Source organism: Amphiprion ocellaris, chromosome 4, assembly GCF_022539595.1.
Source record: "Amphiprion ocellaris isolate individual 3 ecotype Okinawa chromosome 4, ASM2253959v1, whole genome shotgun sequence".
Classification (NCBI taxonomy): domain Eukaryota; kingdom Metazoa; phylum Chordata; class Actinopteri; family Pomacentridae; genus Amphiprion; species Amphiprion ocellaris.
In genome coordinates this window covers 20,592,185-20,609,434 of record NC_072769.1, presented here as the reverse complement: position 1 = coordinate 20,609,434, position 17,250 = coordinate 20,592,185, and the positions used below count along the sequence as shown (strand labels likewise).

Below are 17,250 nucleotides of genomic sequence, written 5' to 3'. Positions count from 1 at the left end.
GTGTGCTTTTTCCATCTCAGTCCCAGACAACTTCTTTCCAGTATGTTGGCTTTTCGTTATATAATGATATTTGATCAGTGCAAGGCCATGCTGCATGGCTGGTTACACTATACAGATGTACAATGGTGATTGGTTTATTAGCCTTATAAACATAACGATGTGCTGTGTTTGCCTTTTTGGCAAAGAGGACTAAAGTAGCTGTACGACGGCAGGGTTATTCTTCTCTGCTGGCAGCTCAGCTAGATGATGTGTTGTGTTTGTGGTAATTCATCTGAGTCAGTGTTAATAGTCAAAATACATTTTCTAGCGGTATAATGTAGAATCTGAACCCGGAGCCAGAAACCACCGGGTTCACCGCTAACACTAGCCTCCCTCTTCCCCCTCCTTTGTCTTGTCATCCTTTTCTTCCTCTTCTCTCCAGTGAGCATCCGTGCTGCCTTTCGTCAGCGGCGGTGCCATTTATTGACAGAGCACTACATTCTAGACATATCTGGGGGATTAAGTTGCAAATTTAAGCAATGGGAAAATCAATGGGTTCCTCCTTTAATTCATGAGAAAGGCTGTCACTGTGAAAAAACAGTAGGGAGATGTGGCTGTTTAGATCACATTCATCTGGGGAGAAGCAGGAGAGGAGGAGGAAGAGAGAGTGAGGACAGCATCCTTTAAATCTCTCCATCAAATGAGGGAAAGGCTGATGGTGGCTTGCCAGAGATAAAATCACCAGAAGAAAAAAAATAGATCCTTTGTTTCCACTTTTATCTGTTCCATTTGTTAGGCTGGTCTTTAATAGGCTGCCTGCTGAATATCTGAATGTGGCCGAGCTTCCATTTTTATTTATCAGAAAGCAATGTACTCTGGTTTGGGAGCAGGAGTATGTTTCTTGTCTTTTAGTTCCTTGTAGAAACACTAGTAGTCAGCAGTGTTGGGAGAGACTGCTGCAGAGGTTTTAAGTACTCGACTCTCAGCCAATAAAAACAGGTATCTGCCTGCACAGATGTGTAATTTTACTCTTGCCAGGGATTTTTTCACGTAGAGTTGAGGAGTCATTTAGCCCTTTTTTGTTTTCATCTGCAGAGATTCCAATCACATGTCCTTCTGCTGTTGATACAACAAATGTAATTGGTTGAAACTTCTGCCATCAGAAAACAATCAGTAATTTCTAAAATAGAAGAGAATTTGCTACTCAAGTCCCCTAATTCTTGGACATTAGACATTTCTGGCAAACATTCAGTAAAGTCATCAGATCCGTGTGTTTTACGACTCCTCTAAGCCGGTGGCGTTCATCCCCAGGTTACGCTGTGTTACTGTGTATCCCCTGCTGACTTCAGGGAATTTGATTTTTTTTAATGAACAGCTCAATATCTAATTCATTAAAGTGGCTGCTTTATTTGATGCATTCTCCTTACTCCAGCTGAACCCAGGGAACAAGCCCGGGGATAAGCGGAGATGGTCCTGTTGATGGATGTCCAGTAGCGCACACAAAGTGCCCCGAGAGTGTGCCTGTATGTGCCCCTCGGAGAGACTCGGGGGGCTCCGGTTGATTGTGACTCCTCTCCTCAGGGGCTGAGAGCAGGAGTTTTCCTCTGTTTGAGTGCTGAGCGACGGCAGCTGTAATTGGCCTTGCACACACTCTCCCTCATCATTAGAGGCAGGCCAAGAGGCAAGCTTAACAATCGGTGTGGGGAGCGCTGCCAGAGCTTTCTCTAAATCTCTGAGCGTCTATCTGACAGTGAAAAAGCATAAGGAGACATGTTAGGCGTTAGTGCCACATTAAAAATGTCGCCCATGGCTCCGCTTTGTACGTGTATGTATCCTCTGCTGCTCTGTAATTAGCACGCCTCTCATTTACCGACTCGTCTGTGGCCCCCTCTCTGATCAGCCGTCTGATCTCTGCATAGATCACACTCTCTGCGCAGTCGCATGCTTTTCTCTCCGACACACTTGAAGCAACAGATACAAGAGACACAGTATATCCTGAGATATAACAGAAACATGCATTGCATAATATAAAAAAAAACAGGGAATCGAATTCACAGTAGGTTGGAAGCCCTGAAGAGAAAAAGTATAGAGGGGAAAGGTGTAGCAAAGTGAAACAGAGAGCCTTGGTGAAATTTGAAGGGGTCGGAGTAGGAGTGAAAGGGGCTCCCTGGCGGGGGCCTGGGGGGGGTGGCTGGGGATGTGTCAGGTGCCTGAGCCGCGCTCTGTGCTGGGCAGCGTTGTTGTTACACCGAGGGCAGCGCCACAAGTCCGAAAGTATTGATTTCCCGCCTTGTCAAGAGGCAGAGAACTGTCATGTGGAGAGCACTGACCTTGGTACACACTAAGACAACTATTCCCCCCGGCCCCCCACGGCACAGAGAGGAGAGAAGAGAGGAACAGATGCAAGACACAGCAGCATCAAGCAACAAACAACAACGAGCTGCAGAGTCTCCTGCGGGGGGGTGGGGGGGTGGGGGGGGGGGGTGGAGGAGGAAGGAGGAGAGAGAGGAGGTGAGCTCGAGAGAAAGGAAAGGAGAAGGAAAGAAAGAAGAGAGAGAGGGAAGGCTTACGAGTGGGAACAGGAAGCGATAGAGAGAGAGAGAGGGAGAGGAGCTAACAGTCAAAGCCAGGGCCAGTTCCCCTGAGTTCTCAGTGGGCAGCCCAGCGTCTGGTTATCACGGCGTTTGAAATGACAATGGCTTGACTTGTATTTTCCTCCTGAGACCCAACTCAGATCTATAAATCAGAGGGGGGGGAGGAGAGAGAGAGGAGGGAGCGGTGGGTTAGAAGACCAGAGAAAAGGACAGCCTGGTCAGAAAATGAAAAAGAAGAAGAAGAAGAAGGAGGAGAGGGCTGACAAAAAGAAAAGTGAGGGAGAAAAGAAGCGAGAGATTGACTCCTTCTGTCTCTGTATCGCGGCTGTAGTTGTTGCCTTTGAGCTCTACAGAGAGAGACAGGGAGGAAGGAAGAGAAATGAGGCAGCAGCTCAAGTGAAATGTTTTTCATGTGGAAGCTCCGTCAGGATTTGACAACAAAAAAGGGCTCCCTGTCACCTGCAGCTACACGGCGGGGCTCATCCCCAGTCACTGCTGAGCGCAGCGCACAGAGACGGGCGGAGAAAACAGAGTCTACAAAGAGCTCTCCCTGGGTTAGATCAGGGTGACAGACACTTAAGAGACCCGGCTTTAGTCACACATCTCTCGCCTCAGATCAGGGCATTTTGCTAACAAGCTCGGCAGCAAGTTCCCCCTCTTGTACACTGAGGCTTATGAATAAAGGCCACTGCTTCATGATGGAGAGTTCTGTATGGAGTTGTGAGCGAATGTATTCACAAAGTCTCTTCTTTTAGTCAGTCTGAAAGAAGTGGGGTCCTAATTGAATTAGCTGGCTTATTAGCGTTTGACATTGTGAGCTTGGCTATAAGTAAGGAAGTGGGGACTTGGGAAGTGGATTTAAAGAGCGGTGTTGGTTTTGGTTCTAATTTTACACTCTCCTGACACACATTATTCCCCTTAGCTGCAGTTAGGCCCAGATATGGTAATGCTAATAATATGTGTGCGAGGGGGGTTTAAGTGGCTCTCTCACCTCAATTGCCGAGCCTGGGAAGCACAGTCGTGTATAAACCCAGTGGCTACAGCCTTGTCCGGACCCATTCGTCATTTATGGATAAAGCAGAAGTGGTGGAATTGGGTGTGATTAAAAAAAGATTCGCTCGAAGTACAAAGGGTGTCATTAGACAAAAAAACAGAGATACTGAGTTATTGTTTCATTTGAAGATAAGAACATGCAACCTTCTTTATCCTCCTGCTCTCAATCCTCTTATTTCAACATGTCTTAGAGGAAAAAAAACAGATTAAGCACACCTTTGGCCATAATACTGTTTAGTAGCCTTGATGCTGATTTTTGCCTCCGTTAGTCTGCCTTAATTTGGTCAAATCTAATTGCTAATTACACTCGCTTTCATTATCTCGCCATGTTAAATCCAAGGGCTTTAGCAGTATTATCTTTACTCACCGAAAGAAAGAAAGAATCTTTGATCAAGATTAACATCATATACTCTCCTTCGCTCTGTGCAAAGACACACACATATGTCTATGTGCACACATGCACATACTGCACAAACTTAATGAATCTGTTTCATCTGTCTTCCTCTGTTTCTCTCTGTGTGCTGTCAATATTCACCTCCCTGTGCCCTGAGAACACAATTTCTAAAAAAAAGTACAACTCCTTGCTTTTGGATCAGTGTATTAAATAATTACACACACTCTCAGTGAATCCTTGCTAATCAACTTTTCAGTCAACAGTACTCCATGTCTTGATTTTTTTTCACAATTATATCTGGTGAATAAAGCGTTAAAAAAAAAAAGACTAGGGCAGTAGTTAACATCTTAATCTTGGCTGATGCTGATTGTCAGCTTCCTTTGGGACAACAGAAGCAAACTTGTGGCTTTTGCTATGCTACCATGAGCGCTTTGAACATTTAAAAACACAAACACTGGCAGCTATTGCACCTCCAGTAAAATATAGTAGGACAACTGGCAGCAGACAAGTTAATAAATATTTCTCCACGATTAGCTCTTGTTCTCTGTGGATGTATAATGGCTCTCGCTGCACAAAACGACCATGTGCCACTCGAGGTAATGACAGATTGTGCTAAAAGGAGCTACTTCACCCACTTAGTCAGCTCTCTTTGGGGGTATCGCGCTGTTTGTGGTGAAAAAGGACATGCCAGTGGGACTTGTGGGCCCCTCAGCCTTCCTGGGTGCCAGAGGGCGTAATGCCAAGCAAATGCCCCGTCTGACACACGATACACTTGGGGACAGGTGACCAAAGTGAAGGAGGCCATTCTTTGCATTCCAGACAAGCTTCCAAGTAACGACATGCCAACAGAGCATTTCACCTCTTGTAAATCCGGCAGGAAAAAAACACTCAGATCCTCACTAGTGTCAACAGGCACGATGAAACAAGGGAGCACCAGGGTTAGACATTTTGATGACATAATGGAAACTCATTTTCTCAGTAAGAAAATCCATTGCACTCATTTTAGTAACAAATCTGGTATGTTGTCAAAGGGTGTGTTGGGGGAAAATGTTAGCATATTTACCCCAACTGCAGGTCAAGGTGAGATTATGCAAGTCATGCTGAAGAAAATACTGCGGGGTGGAGAAATCCAAACTATCAAGTTCAGCTGGAAAACAATCCAGGAGGAAAACACATTTGGAATCAGCACATTTTTTACTATAATATACACTACCATTCAGAAGTTTGTGGTCACTTAGAAATGTCCTTGTTTTTGAAAGAAAGGCAGTTTTTTCAATGAAGATAACATTAAATGAATCAGAAATACAGTCTAGACATTGTTAATGTGGTAAATGACTATTCTAGCTGGAAGATTTTTAATGGAATATCTACATAGAGGTACAGAGGAACATTTCCAGCAACCATCACTCCTGTGTTCTAATGCTACATTGTGTTAGCTAATGGCGTTAAAAGGCTAATTGATGATTAGAAAACCCTTGTGCAGTTATGTTAGCACATGAATAAAAGTGTGAGTTTTCATGGAAAACATGAAATTGTCTGGGTGACCCATGTTCGTTCACTATACTGGCCCAAAATAAACATTCCATTTTAGTGTAATCTGAAATATATGTTCATTAATTAAACTGTACAAAAACTGTCGCTGCTTCTAAGTGGGGGTATACTGCAGCAACAGAAGTCCAGTCGGTTTTTTTTTTTTTTGCTCACAAAAAGCAGTCGTATCACTGTGAAAATTTATTTCAGCTTATCTAAGGCTCGTTTTTAACATTTTAAAAGCGAGCGCAAGGATGGAGAGACAGATTGAGCGAGCCTGAGAGAACATTGAATCTGTTTGAGAATATAATCATCTCAGTGCACAACACAATTACATTTCATTTCTTTTCATTTCCGTCCTTGCTTTTTCCTCTGTTATTCTCTGGCCTAGTCTCGTATTTATCCCACGTATTCCCCACTGCCCATGATATACTGGAAATGCTTGGTTAAGTGCTGCTCTGACATTAGCTGAGTGTAGTCACAGCATTTGGCCTGGGGACAAACGCTAGAAAGGCCCCTATAAATATGGATGCCACCCTCCCCCCTTGGCTCCCTGATGAGTTTGCATGTGTCTGTGTGTGTTTGTGTCTGGGTGGCATGCCGTTTGCTCTGTCACATCATGTCGCCACTGTTTGTTTACTCACACTGACAGAGATACGCTTGCTCGCTGATGGCGCTCACCACCCAACCAAGTGCCAAAGAGCTTACTAATGCCCCAGCTCCTCCTGTAAATAATGCATCCGCCAATGCCAGGCAGCTAAACAGTTGTCTGAACTATTTCATAGGCTGATAAATCTGTTACTCTGTCACTCTCAGTTTGCCAGTGTGCATGTGTATGTGTGGGCGGGTGTGCTTTAGCAAGTGTCATTGTCACCTGCTGTTTCATCGCAAAGAATCACACCCAGAGAGCTCAGTGCTGCGTGAAAATGATGCCAGCCAAGTCAGGCGTCTTGGTGTGTGCCCTCACCTCCACCCCCGGGCCCCGAGAGTTCCCCGTGGCTGCACTGATGCCAGCACGTGCAGAGCTGCAGGGAGGGTCCCCGTGGGGAGGAAGTGGGCCATTAGTACAGTCCTTGCCCCGTCGTTTTACTCCACTTCAGTACACATCATACTGGGCCGCCCGCTACTAACTATCTAACACATGCTAATTAGCCTAGCGACAGAGCCAGCTTCCCTTTGCTGTGGGAGCATATGTGAAACTCCAGAGCAAAGCTGGCAGAGAGGACATGGCCAGGGACTGATGCGTCATTACGTTTTCTTTTATGTACTTCAAATAAATGTGGAATGTAGCACAGTAGCTTACTTTGCTGGAGCCGGCCTGAAAAAATATGACAGCATAGGATCAGAGCAATTCTTTTAACTACAATTTCACTTGTGAAAAGACGGTCAGAGTTCAGTCTTATCTGAAAACTGGGGTGACTGATAGCTCACAGCTTCAAACAAGCATCTCACATGAATAAAGTGTTTTCCTGTGACTTTCCTCACCTTGTAGATTAGCGCGCCGTGCCGTCTGCTCTCCAACCAGCTCGCCTTTCCTGCAACGTCTTCATTTTCTGGAAACAAGAACGACCACAGCCTTAATGAAACTTAATGATGATAGTCATAACACAACAATAATCCAGTGGTCTGGAAAACTAATCAATGCGTCTTCTCTCCTTCCCCTAATGACCTGTGAAAACAAAGCAATAAAAGGCAGCGTGTGTTTATTTTGGCCAAAGCAACAGGCTGATAAGAGCGGCTGCTTGATTAGCGCTGACCAAAGCCAAGAGTCATCACACGAGGTGAAGGTACATTTCACAAACTTTTCACTTAGTCTGAGTGCTATTATTCTGTAAAGTGTGCTGGTCCATTTCATAAAATGTATTCATTTACTGCAGTAGGCTTGTTATCTCCGAGTTAAACAGATGATCATTTCCTGTTTAGTGTCCACACACGATGATTTTCCTCTTACTGTAGCTCCAGACAGCGGAGCAAGTTTGTCATCCCAGTTGTGCGATGATAAACACATGTTGTTCCCCTTGTCTTGTGTGTGAAGTGGTTGACCAGCATAACTGTCTTTTTTATCATGCCTCTAGTCTTCTGGTCTCTGGTTGATTCCTCCCAGACTCTGGCCCTTTACCACAAATCATTGCGGTGTGCTGTGCACAGCTCTGGGACACAAATTTGCCCCCAAAGTGGTGCAGAATCATTGTTTCTTAGATTGATCTTTTCCCTTTTTAGGAAGAAATACAAAACCTAGGGATGTGCATTTTTTCAAGTTTATTTTTGCCTTCATTTTGACAGAAGAGAGAAAACAGGGGAATGACACATAGCAAATGGTCCCCATCTGGGATTCGAACCGGCGATCTGCTGCTCAGGGCATTCATGCCTATGTGATAGACACCCTGACCTAAATAATTTGATTTAACAAGCAACATGATGGAAAGTGTTGGTTTGACTGACTGTTTTAATTAGCTAAGTATAGATTGAGAGGAAAGGAAAAATAATATTTTGCTTTTATGGAGTAGAGGGAATTTTGAAACGGCAAAAAAAAAATCAAAAATGTAACATTCGTGGAAACTAGGGGTTTTAAAATGTGCTTCTGCACTTCTGAACACACGCATACTCCTTTTTCTGTTTTTTTATCAGCAGCAGTATGATTCTTTGTCACAACACACTGTTATACATTATCTGCTTCTGCTTCTCTTATAAATAAAATATATGCTTTACATGATTTAACAGTGTAAATCATGATATGTACATGTGCTGCACAAACACACAGAGGAAAAGACCTCCTCAACATCTTTCTCCAGGGTTCAGACCAAATACATGTCATGCATACTGTATTAGGACACACATAATTTCTGAAATTCCCAGAATTAAAATGATTTAACAAGGCCTGTAATAAATGTGTTTCTTATTCCCTGGCCAGATCATATGAATACCTAAACACACAACACACTTCTAATGACAACATGGGAGATCAGTGTCAGGTGGATTACATGGAATGATGGGGGTGATGTGTCTTTTTTTCCTGCTTGCTGGAGAGCCTGGTGTCCTGATTAAAAATTTCAGCTCCACTGCCTTTCTAATTAATTAGCGAGGCCACTCAGAGGAGCGCTGTGGACCAATTAGTCTCTAGCAAGCCGATGATGCCTATCGCTACAGCATCACTGTACAGCTGTCGCTCCGTGCTCCGAGGACGGCTGGGGATGGACCCTCAGGTGCTCACACAGGTTCAAACAGCAGCATGCATGCATGCATGGTGCACCAGATGCATGCATACACACGGCAGAACAGTGACGATAGGAGACAAATTAAGAAATGTGCACACAAAGACACACTCTGCACAGAATCACGAAAATATGCTGAGACTAAAATCATCTATCATCATAATTACCAACAACAAATTTCCACTGAAGCACAAAGAGAAATAAATGTTTTGAACCTAGAATAAACAGAAACAGCTCCTGCAAACAACTTGAAAGGGGGTTTGGCTGCAGGACTGCTCAGAGACAGTTGATTAATCAATTAGCCAATCAACAGAAAATGAATATCAGACTATAACTGAATAACCAAACAATCGGCTAACATTTACTTGTTACAGCTTCTGAAATGTAGTAAAAATCTCTTTCAACGTTTGGCTGCTGATCATGGCCTGCAGTTCCACGAAATATTTATGGGAATTACATTTTTAGATATATTGAGGCCAAAACTAGTAAATCATTAAAAAAACAATCAAATGCAATGGTGCCAGTAGTGCAAAGGGAAAAAAAAGATATACCAGTTTTTCAGTTCAAACCTTGTGTGCCTACAATACCATGATACTGTGAGCTGCATCAGTCAGGACAAAAGACACCTGAAAAAGCTGCACCCCTTTCCCTCCGTACACTAAAAACAAAAGCAGGTGAAGCAAGATGGAAGTGTTTCTGAGGTCTGACGGTGGATTCATCGTGCATGCTGACCACAGGGCTGGGTGGGGACGTGTCTGCATCTCTTTGGAAGGGTGGCAGAGTTTGCTGACTTTGTGAGAACGGACTAGTTAGAAGACCGAGGAAGCTCATTTCCACTTCAAGGGGTCGTCTGAAACATGGCATCAGCAGGCCTCTCTGTTAGCTCGCTGCACTCATTCACTGTACGCTCGCACGTATGTGTGTGTGTCTGTGCGTACTAATACATGTGCATGCATACACACACACACACACACACACACACCATCTGATCACCTCACATCACTGATACTCTTAATGTCTCTCCCTAAGTCTAATGTTTATTCGTACTTGAGGAAAATGCGCTGATACCGTTTTTCTTCAAGACTGAAAAACAGCCAAAAGCGAGAAAAAAAACCAACTTCAAAGCCCCCGTATGGTGGTGGGTTCACATTAATGAACACATCACACAAACACATATATAACGTCCTGCAAATAAATCGCTTTCTTTCTCTTACAAGTTTTATTACAAAGTGGATTAGACTGGCATGTTTGAGAGTAAAAAAAAAAATGTGTGGGGGTATGTTTCTCCAGTGCAGACACACACTGACACGAGACATTTTGCAAGCACAAACAGTCAATGCCGTAGTGGCTGATTAGTATGAGGAGAGGGGATGAATATTGGAGAAGGACTCTCAAGAGCCACCCATGAAACATGGAGAGGATGTCAAAGCATTTTGTTCCCATCTCGTTCATTAGCCCGTACTCAGGCTACTGGATGCTCGCAGTTTTTTTAAAGTTCATTCACAATCACACAAATACGCACACAAAGACAAAAAGGCACACACTGACAACAACACTGCCGGAAACAGTTGTAGTTATTAGATCGGCGTGTCTGACATTTTGTCGACATAAGTAATTAATTTAGCCTTTCTATTGGGAAAGTCCAAAGAGCCCAATTAACATGGCTAATATTGCTGCATCGTGTAAAAACATATTTTTTTAATACAGAGGGAATATTTAAATGACTCGCCTTCATTATTCAAATGTATAAGCAAAGTCATCACTGGGGAAAGAGACACGATGGGATTCACACTCGCAGGAACAAGAAAATGATAATCAATCTTTTATTTCTGCAAAGCAATCAAATAAAAAGCATATGTGCTTTCTCTGTCTCTTGGTTGTTCTTGTTTGTCCTATAAAAAATTAAGGGGCTTCTGACATTGGTTCTTTTTATTTTCCACAAGAAAAGTTGCATTTTTAAATATTATATCCACTGAGTTCCATGTTGCATTGATAATTGTTAATTATTTAATGTATGTGTCACGAGCCTAGAAGCAGTTTGATGTTTTACTGATATTATAAAGTGATTGAAGGCTATAGAAAAAGAGGATTTTTGACTTTTGGGCCAGCACACATGCTCAGACAGGAAGTCAGGCCAAGGCTCTCTCCTTCACCAAATCCCATGGATTTGTAAGCAACACACTGCCTAAACGAAATCTGACAAATAATATTCTTAATTTAGAGAGTGAAAATGTAAAGGTCAAAAGGAGGAGTGAGGGACATTTTATAGTTTATCTGAATCTGCTTTTATAGATCGTTATTGTGGGTCCTGGGTTTTCTGTTTTCACGCTCGTTCGGGTATTTGTTTTCTAGCGAACTCAGAGGGCCCCACTACTGCAAGGCCTGGGCTCTGGGCCCGACTCTCCCACTCGTATAGCTATAACAAAGTCAATATTACAAAGAGGTAACACATGTCGAGGTATGCTTCAGCCCTGCCCTGGTGCTGTGATCCTGGACTGGGGCACACACACACACACACACACACACACACACACACACACTCAGAACATACACACACTGTAAAAGAATGCATGCCTTCAATGGTGGACTGCCTGCCTCCGTGAAGAAAAATGTATCCCACTTTTTCTTTTTTTTTTCATCTCCTTGCAAATTTGTTCTCCGGTTGAAGCTGGTATTTTGGCTCTTCTCACATGTGAAATTGTTCATGTATGTGAGCGAGCCTCTCTTGTTACACGGTGTTATGTGCGAGTGTAAAAGTACTTGTTGGTGTTTGTGCGTTCACATAAATTTTTAGTGAATCTGTGCGTGTGTGTGTGTGTGTGTGTGTGTGTGTGCGTGCGTGTGTGTGTGTGTGCGTGCGTGTGTGTGAGGGCCAGTTTGTTTTGTTTTTCCCTTACTTCAGCACATCTGAGAGAGCTTTTCTGGAACTCCTGAGCCCTGTCCAAACAAAGATGGCCGAATGTGAGGGATGGAGGGGAGGCGGATCAGGGCGTCTATGTGTGTGTGTGTGTGTGTGTGTGTGTGTGTGTGTGTGTGTGTGTGTGCGTGCACGTTTGTGATTTTTCAAGTAAGCTGGGACCAGAAGGGCCTTGCGAAAAAACCCAGAGGAGGGAGAGAAAACCGAGCCCCTGAGAAAGGCAGCTGGAAACACGGAGACTTGCGGTCGTCTCCCCCCTTCGACACACACACTCCTCCTCCTCACCTCCCCCTCCTCACCTCCCACCTCTCTCTGGTCCAGCTGCACTCAGATGTGTCTGCATGGTCCCCCCCCCCCCCTGAAAAAAATCACCCCTGCACTCCCAAGCTCAATGCCACTGCCAAGGCGAGAGAGAGAAAGAGGGGAGAGCGAGGGAGAGAGTGTCGCAGCTGGTAATACTTACTGGCCATTTTACCGCGGTAAAGGCATGAGATTCATTAGGCCAGGGCCCGCGTGTTTTGTGCTGAGTACCGGCCGTGTTATTGTTAGGATGTGGTAAAATTATAAATATGGAGGGGTGAGGGGGATTTGGGGAGTGCAGGAATCTAAGTGGAAGGCTCGGACAGGAGAGAGAGAGAGAGAGAGAGAGAGAGAGAGAGAGAGAGAGGAGGAAGAGGAGAAACATGCCACTCATTAACTCCTCTGCCACAGTCTTGTTTCTCATGATTGGGTGGCAATAAAAAAGTCTGTCACAATTTGTCAAAGTTAATGACTCAATGGCACACCAGCACTCAAGGGCTGGAAGACACGCTAACATATGTCGAATTAGTCAATAGCTTTATAATTGCAGAAATAAGGATTCCGACTTCGGCCAAATGAAGCGGACTTAGAGGGGTCCTGAGAGGGGATTTGCAATTTGGTCGGGTCGATTGTAGAATGGCAATCACCAAGGCTTGGCGCTGTTCTCCTCGTGCAATCATGAGTTTCTTCCTTTTTGCTGTCTTCCTTTCCTTCCACCTGTTTGAGCCGTCTTCTGTGTGACCTGTGGCTCTGCAACAGCGTCTAGCCTCCACTTCAGCCCCTCTATCTGTGAACTTTGTAAGACTGATAAAGGCTAAAACACACAGATGGACTTTCCTTTGGTTTGCCGTCTCCCTCCCTCATGCACAGTCCTGTGAAGACACTCCTCACTCCCCCCCTCCCCCCCGCTGTGTGGCTTCAGGAGCGACACGTTTGTCATTGCAGTAATGTAGCTATTGGTTAAATGCCGTCTCCCTCCCCTCTCCATCTGTATCTGTGTGTCGCGTCACATTTTTCGGTGTCTCCGGAGACTGCAATTACTAATGGAAGTTTCAGCAATTTCATGGAATGTCGTTTCTAAAGCGGGAACTACGAAATCCGGAGCAGTCTTCTCACTATGCCGGATGAGGTAAAAGAAAATAGTAGAAATCTGCTTTTTTTTTTCTTCTTGTTGCTCTGCTTCTTTCTGTGACATTTTCCGAGCAAGTATTTGGTTGCAAATAATTAGAATAGCACAATTATCTCCGGTTCAGCGAGGCGTTTGCATAGTTCTGTATTTCCACAGCTGTTGGGTGCACAGACCCAGGTGTTTACAAGTAAACCACCATTGCTGACACACTGTTTGAACAAAACTCTGAGGAAAGAAACAAATATTATTACCCGGTCGTGTGTCTTGAAAACCAGCCAATCTGTCTACAGTAGTGTTCAGTTTAGTAGAAGAAAAAAAACAACAACATATACATAATTTGGAGATTGCTTACACACAATTAGTGCATGCTTTTTTACATTAAAAAATGGTCAAAGAAAATAAAGAGCTATTGGCAAGATTAAATCTAGGAGCTCTTCCAAGATTTTCTCTGGCTGGGAGTTTGCTTGAGTAGGGGAATTCACTGCATGCGTGTCTTTGTGTGTGTGTGTGTGTGTGTGTGTGTGTGTGTTCACATGTTTGCATGAGAGGGAATGTGGGAGAGTGTGTGGGCGCCTTTGAGTGTGTAGTTCAGGAGGTAGAAGCGGAGTCCCACCCTGTAGACTAGTGTGATCACTAAATGTCAATTTGGGGGAGTCTCTGCAGTGCTGGCCTCCTGTTGTCACGCCGCTGTCAAGCTCGCAGCACATGTGTGTCCCGTCGCCCACACCGACCCATGCTCACCATGGAGATGTCCCCTCTCACAGAGGGGTCGGCAATATGTCTGACTAATACTTCATGTTGGTGTTCGGGTGCTGATGGGAAGGGAAGTAAAGAGCAGGCGATGTTGGTCATCATCTCTCCCCTGCATGTTCACCAGCCAGTCCCCCTCCGCTGCTCCCTCTTGTTTTTCCTTTCCTTTCACTCCCACTCTCCTTTTACTCTGTTTTTTTTTTCTCTCCTGTTTTTTCTTCTCCTCTCTCACCTAAACATGTGTCTGGTTGCACTGTGTGGTCACGTCACTCCCCTCAAATCCCCGGACGGAAGCGGAGCGTGATGTTGCAGTGCTGGTCCGTCACCGTGATATTTGCATTCTGTGAGGGCAATCAGTGGGCCAGCAAGTGCAGGTGTCAAGTCTGACAGGGAGTTGTCCTTATCTGCCGCAGGTCACTCCCTCCGATAGGCTGAAGGTCACAGCAGATCTAGTATATATTCACAACAATGGCTTCTTTATTTTCTTTCCTTTCCTGCCCAAACAATGGTCAGTGATAAGGAACAGTAGAGAGCTTCATGAGTGATGGAGTAACTTCTAACTTTGTATTTTATTGGTAAAACAGAAGTGAAAGAACAGAATCTTAATCAACAATTGATTATTAATCTCTTGAGTAATTTAGCCAGAAAAAAAATACCAGATAGCTAAATGCAATCTTGTCAAATTTTCTATTTTTTTTTTTTTTTTTAAAAAGTCCCTGTATTTTATAAGACACTGAATTTTTCCAGCTAATTCTAATCTGAGTTATACATTTTTTGGATAGAGTCCCTCGTATCTGGCTATTAAAAATCAACACATGCAGTAAGTTTGAAATTTTTTAGTTGCAAAATAAATGGAAAGCACGTAAACACAGCTTTAGAATATGTGTGCTGCAGTTGATTTACAGCATGCTCAACGTCGGCAGAGATGTATCCATAATAAGAAAATATTGGCTTGATAATATTCCCCATGCTGATATCTCAGCTGGGCTCTAATGAAAAAACTGTTGTCTTTTGCATCTTTATGCTATTTAGCTTTTAAGTCGAATCACGCATTAACACAATATTCCAGCTTATCAGCCCCACTCCTTGCTCTTAAATTGATGAAAAAGCCGAATCTTTCTGGAGTTTTAGGATCTTTCGCACGGCATTTTCTCACCCTACCTACCAGCTCTCGCCTCATTAGCTTTCCTCTGCCTATTCCACCTCTGCTGCAACAACTCTTCCCCACCTTTCCAATATACCAGCTTGCCTGAGCCCCCCCCATGCTCCCTTGCTATCTCACTTCTCTGCCTTTTCGAAAACTTTCCATTCGTTCTCCCTCTCCCGCTCCCTGTCTCCCCTTGCACCTTTCTTTGAACCCGGCCTTGTGTCTGTGGACCCAGAGGTCTGTCACTGGGCAGATGGTTTGATCTCTGGCTGGGGAAATGCTTTGAGGAGAGCTGAGAGGGGCCAGGGGCCTGGACTGGGGGCCTCTGCTTGGACCTGCTGTCTACACAAAAGATGGGAGAAACTGCTGCTCCCTTGATGCTTCGGTATTTGAACTGACAGTATAGTCCAGTGTTAACGGTGTGGTACATCTCTCCATCTGTATACACTGTATGAGAGCATGGCATATGATAGGGAGATCACACAGTTGTGTTTTTCGGTCCAGTATTGTTGTACTATGTTCCCTCTTCCTCTGTTTCACAATATCAAAGCCAGCTGGGTCCTTTAGCCGTCCACTTCATAAACAAGCATGACTGTCCAGAATTACATGAGCGACTATTTATCATGTAATCGAGTCAGGCTGAAAGTTTCATCACTGATCTGATTTGAAAATTTTCGGGGTGGTGCTCATCAGGCGGAGATTTACTTTCTGTGACTGTGTAAATCCACATAGCATAAGTAGGAATGTTGGAAGCAGAAGTTTTACTCCACCGGGTGCGTGCTTGAGTCTGAAGTAATCGCATGGGTGTTGTGTCTGTGTATGTGAAGGAATGCGGAGCTGTGGTCAAAGTGGAAACTGGACGTCATCTGGAATGACAGCGCATGACGGATGTCATCAGTCAAAGCTCAGATGTTCAGGCTGTCCAGCTATGAACGCTTAAATCCCTAATTAATGATTCTTATCAATGACAACTGTATTGTGATTTCATCGCTCGCAGGCAGCAGCACCAGATTTTACAAATTTCACAAAATATTGAGGAAAGTCTTTGATATGACAGATTTCATAACAAACAGCTGGAAACTGTGAAAACGGTCAGCAATGCCAACCTGCTGCTTTATCTCCCAACAGTAAATTGAATATATTTAAACTTGTTTTTTCTTCCACTACTTCTGGCATTTCTAGGTGCTTGAAAGCTTGACCAAATTATGATCTTTTTATTTTTTAGGCCAACAAGCTCTAATGCTGCTACAAAAGACAAATTTTGCTGTAGTTGAAGCAGGTGAAAACAAAGTGCAGCGCCAAACATCTGAAACTTATGTTTCAGATTTTCACATACACAATATGTTCACACAGAACAATGAAGTTCAGATGCTCTTCATTGTTCACTCGGCTTTGTTAAATGTTTATTTACTTAGCTCACTTCAATTCCAAACTTCATTTTCACATTTGGCCCTCTTTAACCTCAGACCAAGTCGTTTACAGTATGTCACAAAGACGCCTTTCAAAAGTGCCAAATCCAAACATTATATTAGCATTTGTATATATTTTATCAGATTTGAGATACGTCTCCTGATTGACAATAACTCTTAAATGTGTCACATTTCATGCAAACAACAGATATGGCTGCTTCCATTTGTTAGACTTAAAGAAAGGGAAAAAAAGAGAGAAGAAAAGAGTGGGGTCCCAGGTCTCCACATGAATACATGAAAACACATGCTTCTCTTCTCCTTCTGTAATCCACTGGGGACTCACGCCCCATTTGGTTCCCATTAGCATAGCTCTGGTCGCTCTGCCCTGTGTCAAAGCCCAGACGCACAGCTGCACAAAGGACAGGGACCTCTGGCTCTGTGATTGCCAGCCGCCGGGCTCCAAACGAGAGCTGACATGGAGGATGGGCCTTACACTGTGGGGACTTCAGCGGGAGAACAACCTCTATTCTGTAGAACACAGTTTTCCCCACGTATTGTGTAACAGGGCTACAAACTGAAGTCAGTGCATAAGTGATTAATCGTTGTTTATTTTGTACCACTTTGTAAGGCAAGTAAGCTCTGTTTCAAGTCAAATCCAATGTATAAAATCAAACAAGCAAAGATTAGCCGTGGCATGAGGTATTTGCTCCCCTGTATTTTGTGGCATGCTGCGTCTGACTACAAAGACTTTCTTTATTCGGCGTGTTTTATTTGTCACCTGTTTCCAATATGGACATTGTGAAGTCCTGATCTATCTGACGGAGTCAGGGCCCAGT

The 17,250-nt window shown here is 44.0% G+C and overlaps 1 protein-coding gene across 9 annotated transcripts in view; it reads left to right on the top strand.

Annotated features, from left to right (window-relative positions):
• The window catches only part of bnc2 (basonuclin 2), a 218,608-nt gene that overhangs the window by 124,110 nt on the left and 77,248 nt on the right, over positions 1–17,250 (top strand). Inside the window, exon 1 of one of the 9 annotated variants that reach the window (XM_055009988.1) lies at positions 12,960–13,108. The exons of the other annotated variants lie outside the window; for them this stretch is intronic. Within the exon in view, the coding sequence (XP_054865963.1) occupies positions 13,097–13,108 (12 nt within the window). The 5' untranslated portion in view covers positions 12,960–13,096. Of the gene's footprint in view, positions 1–12,959; positions 13,109–17,250 lie in introns of those variants that run through there. 9 annotated transcript variants of the gene reach the window in all.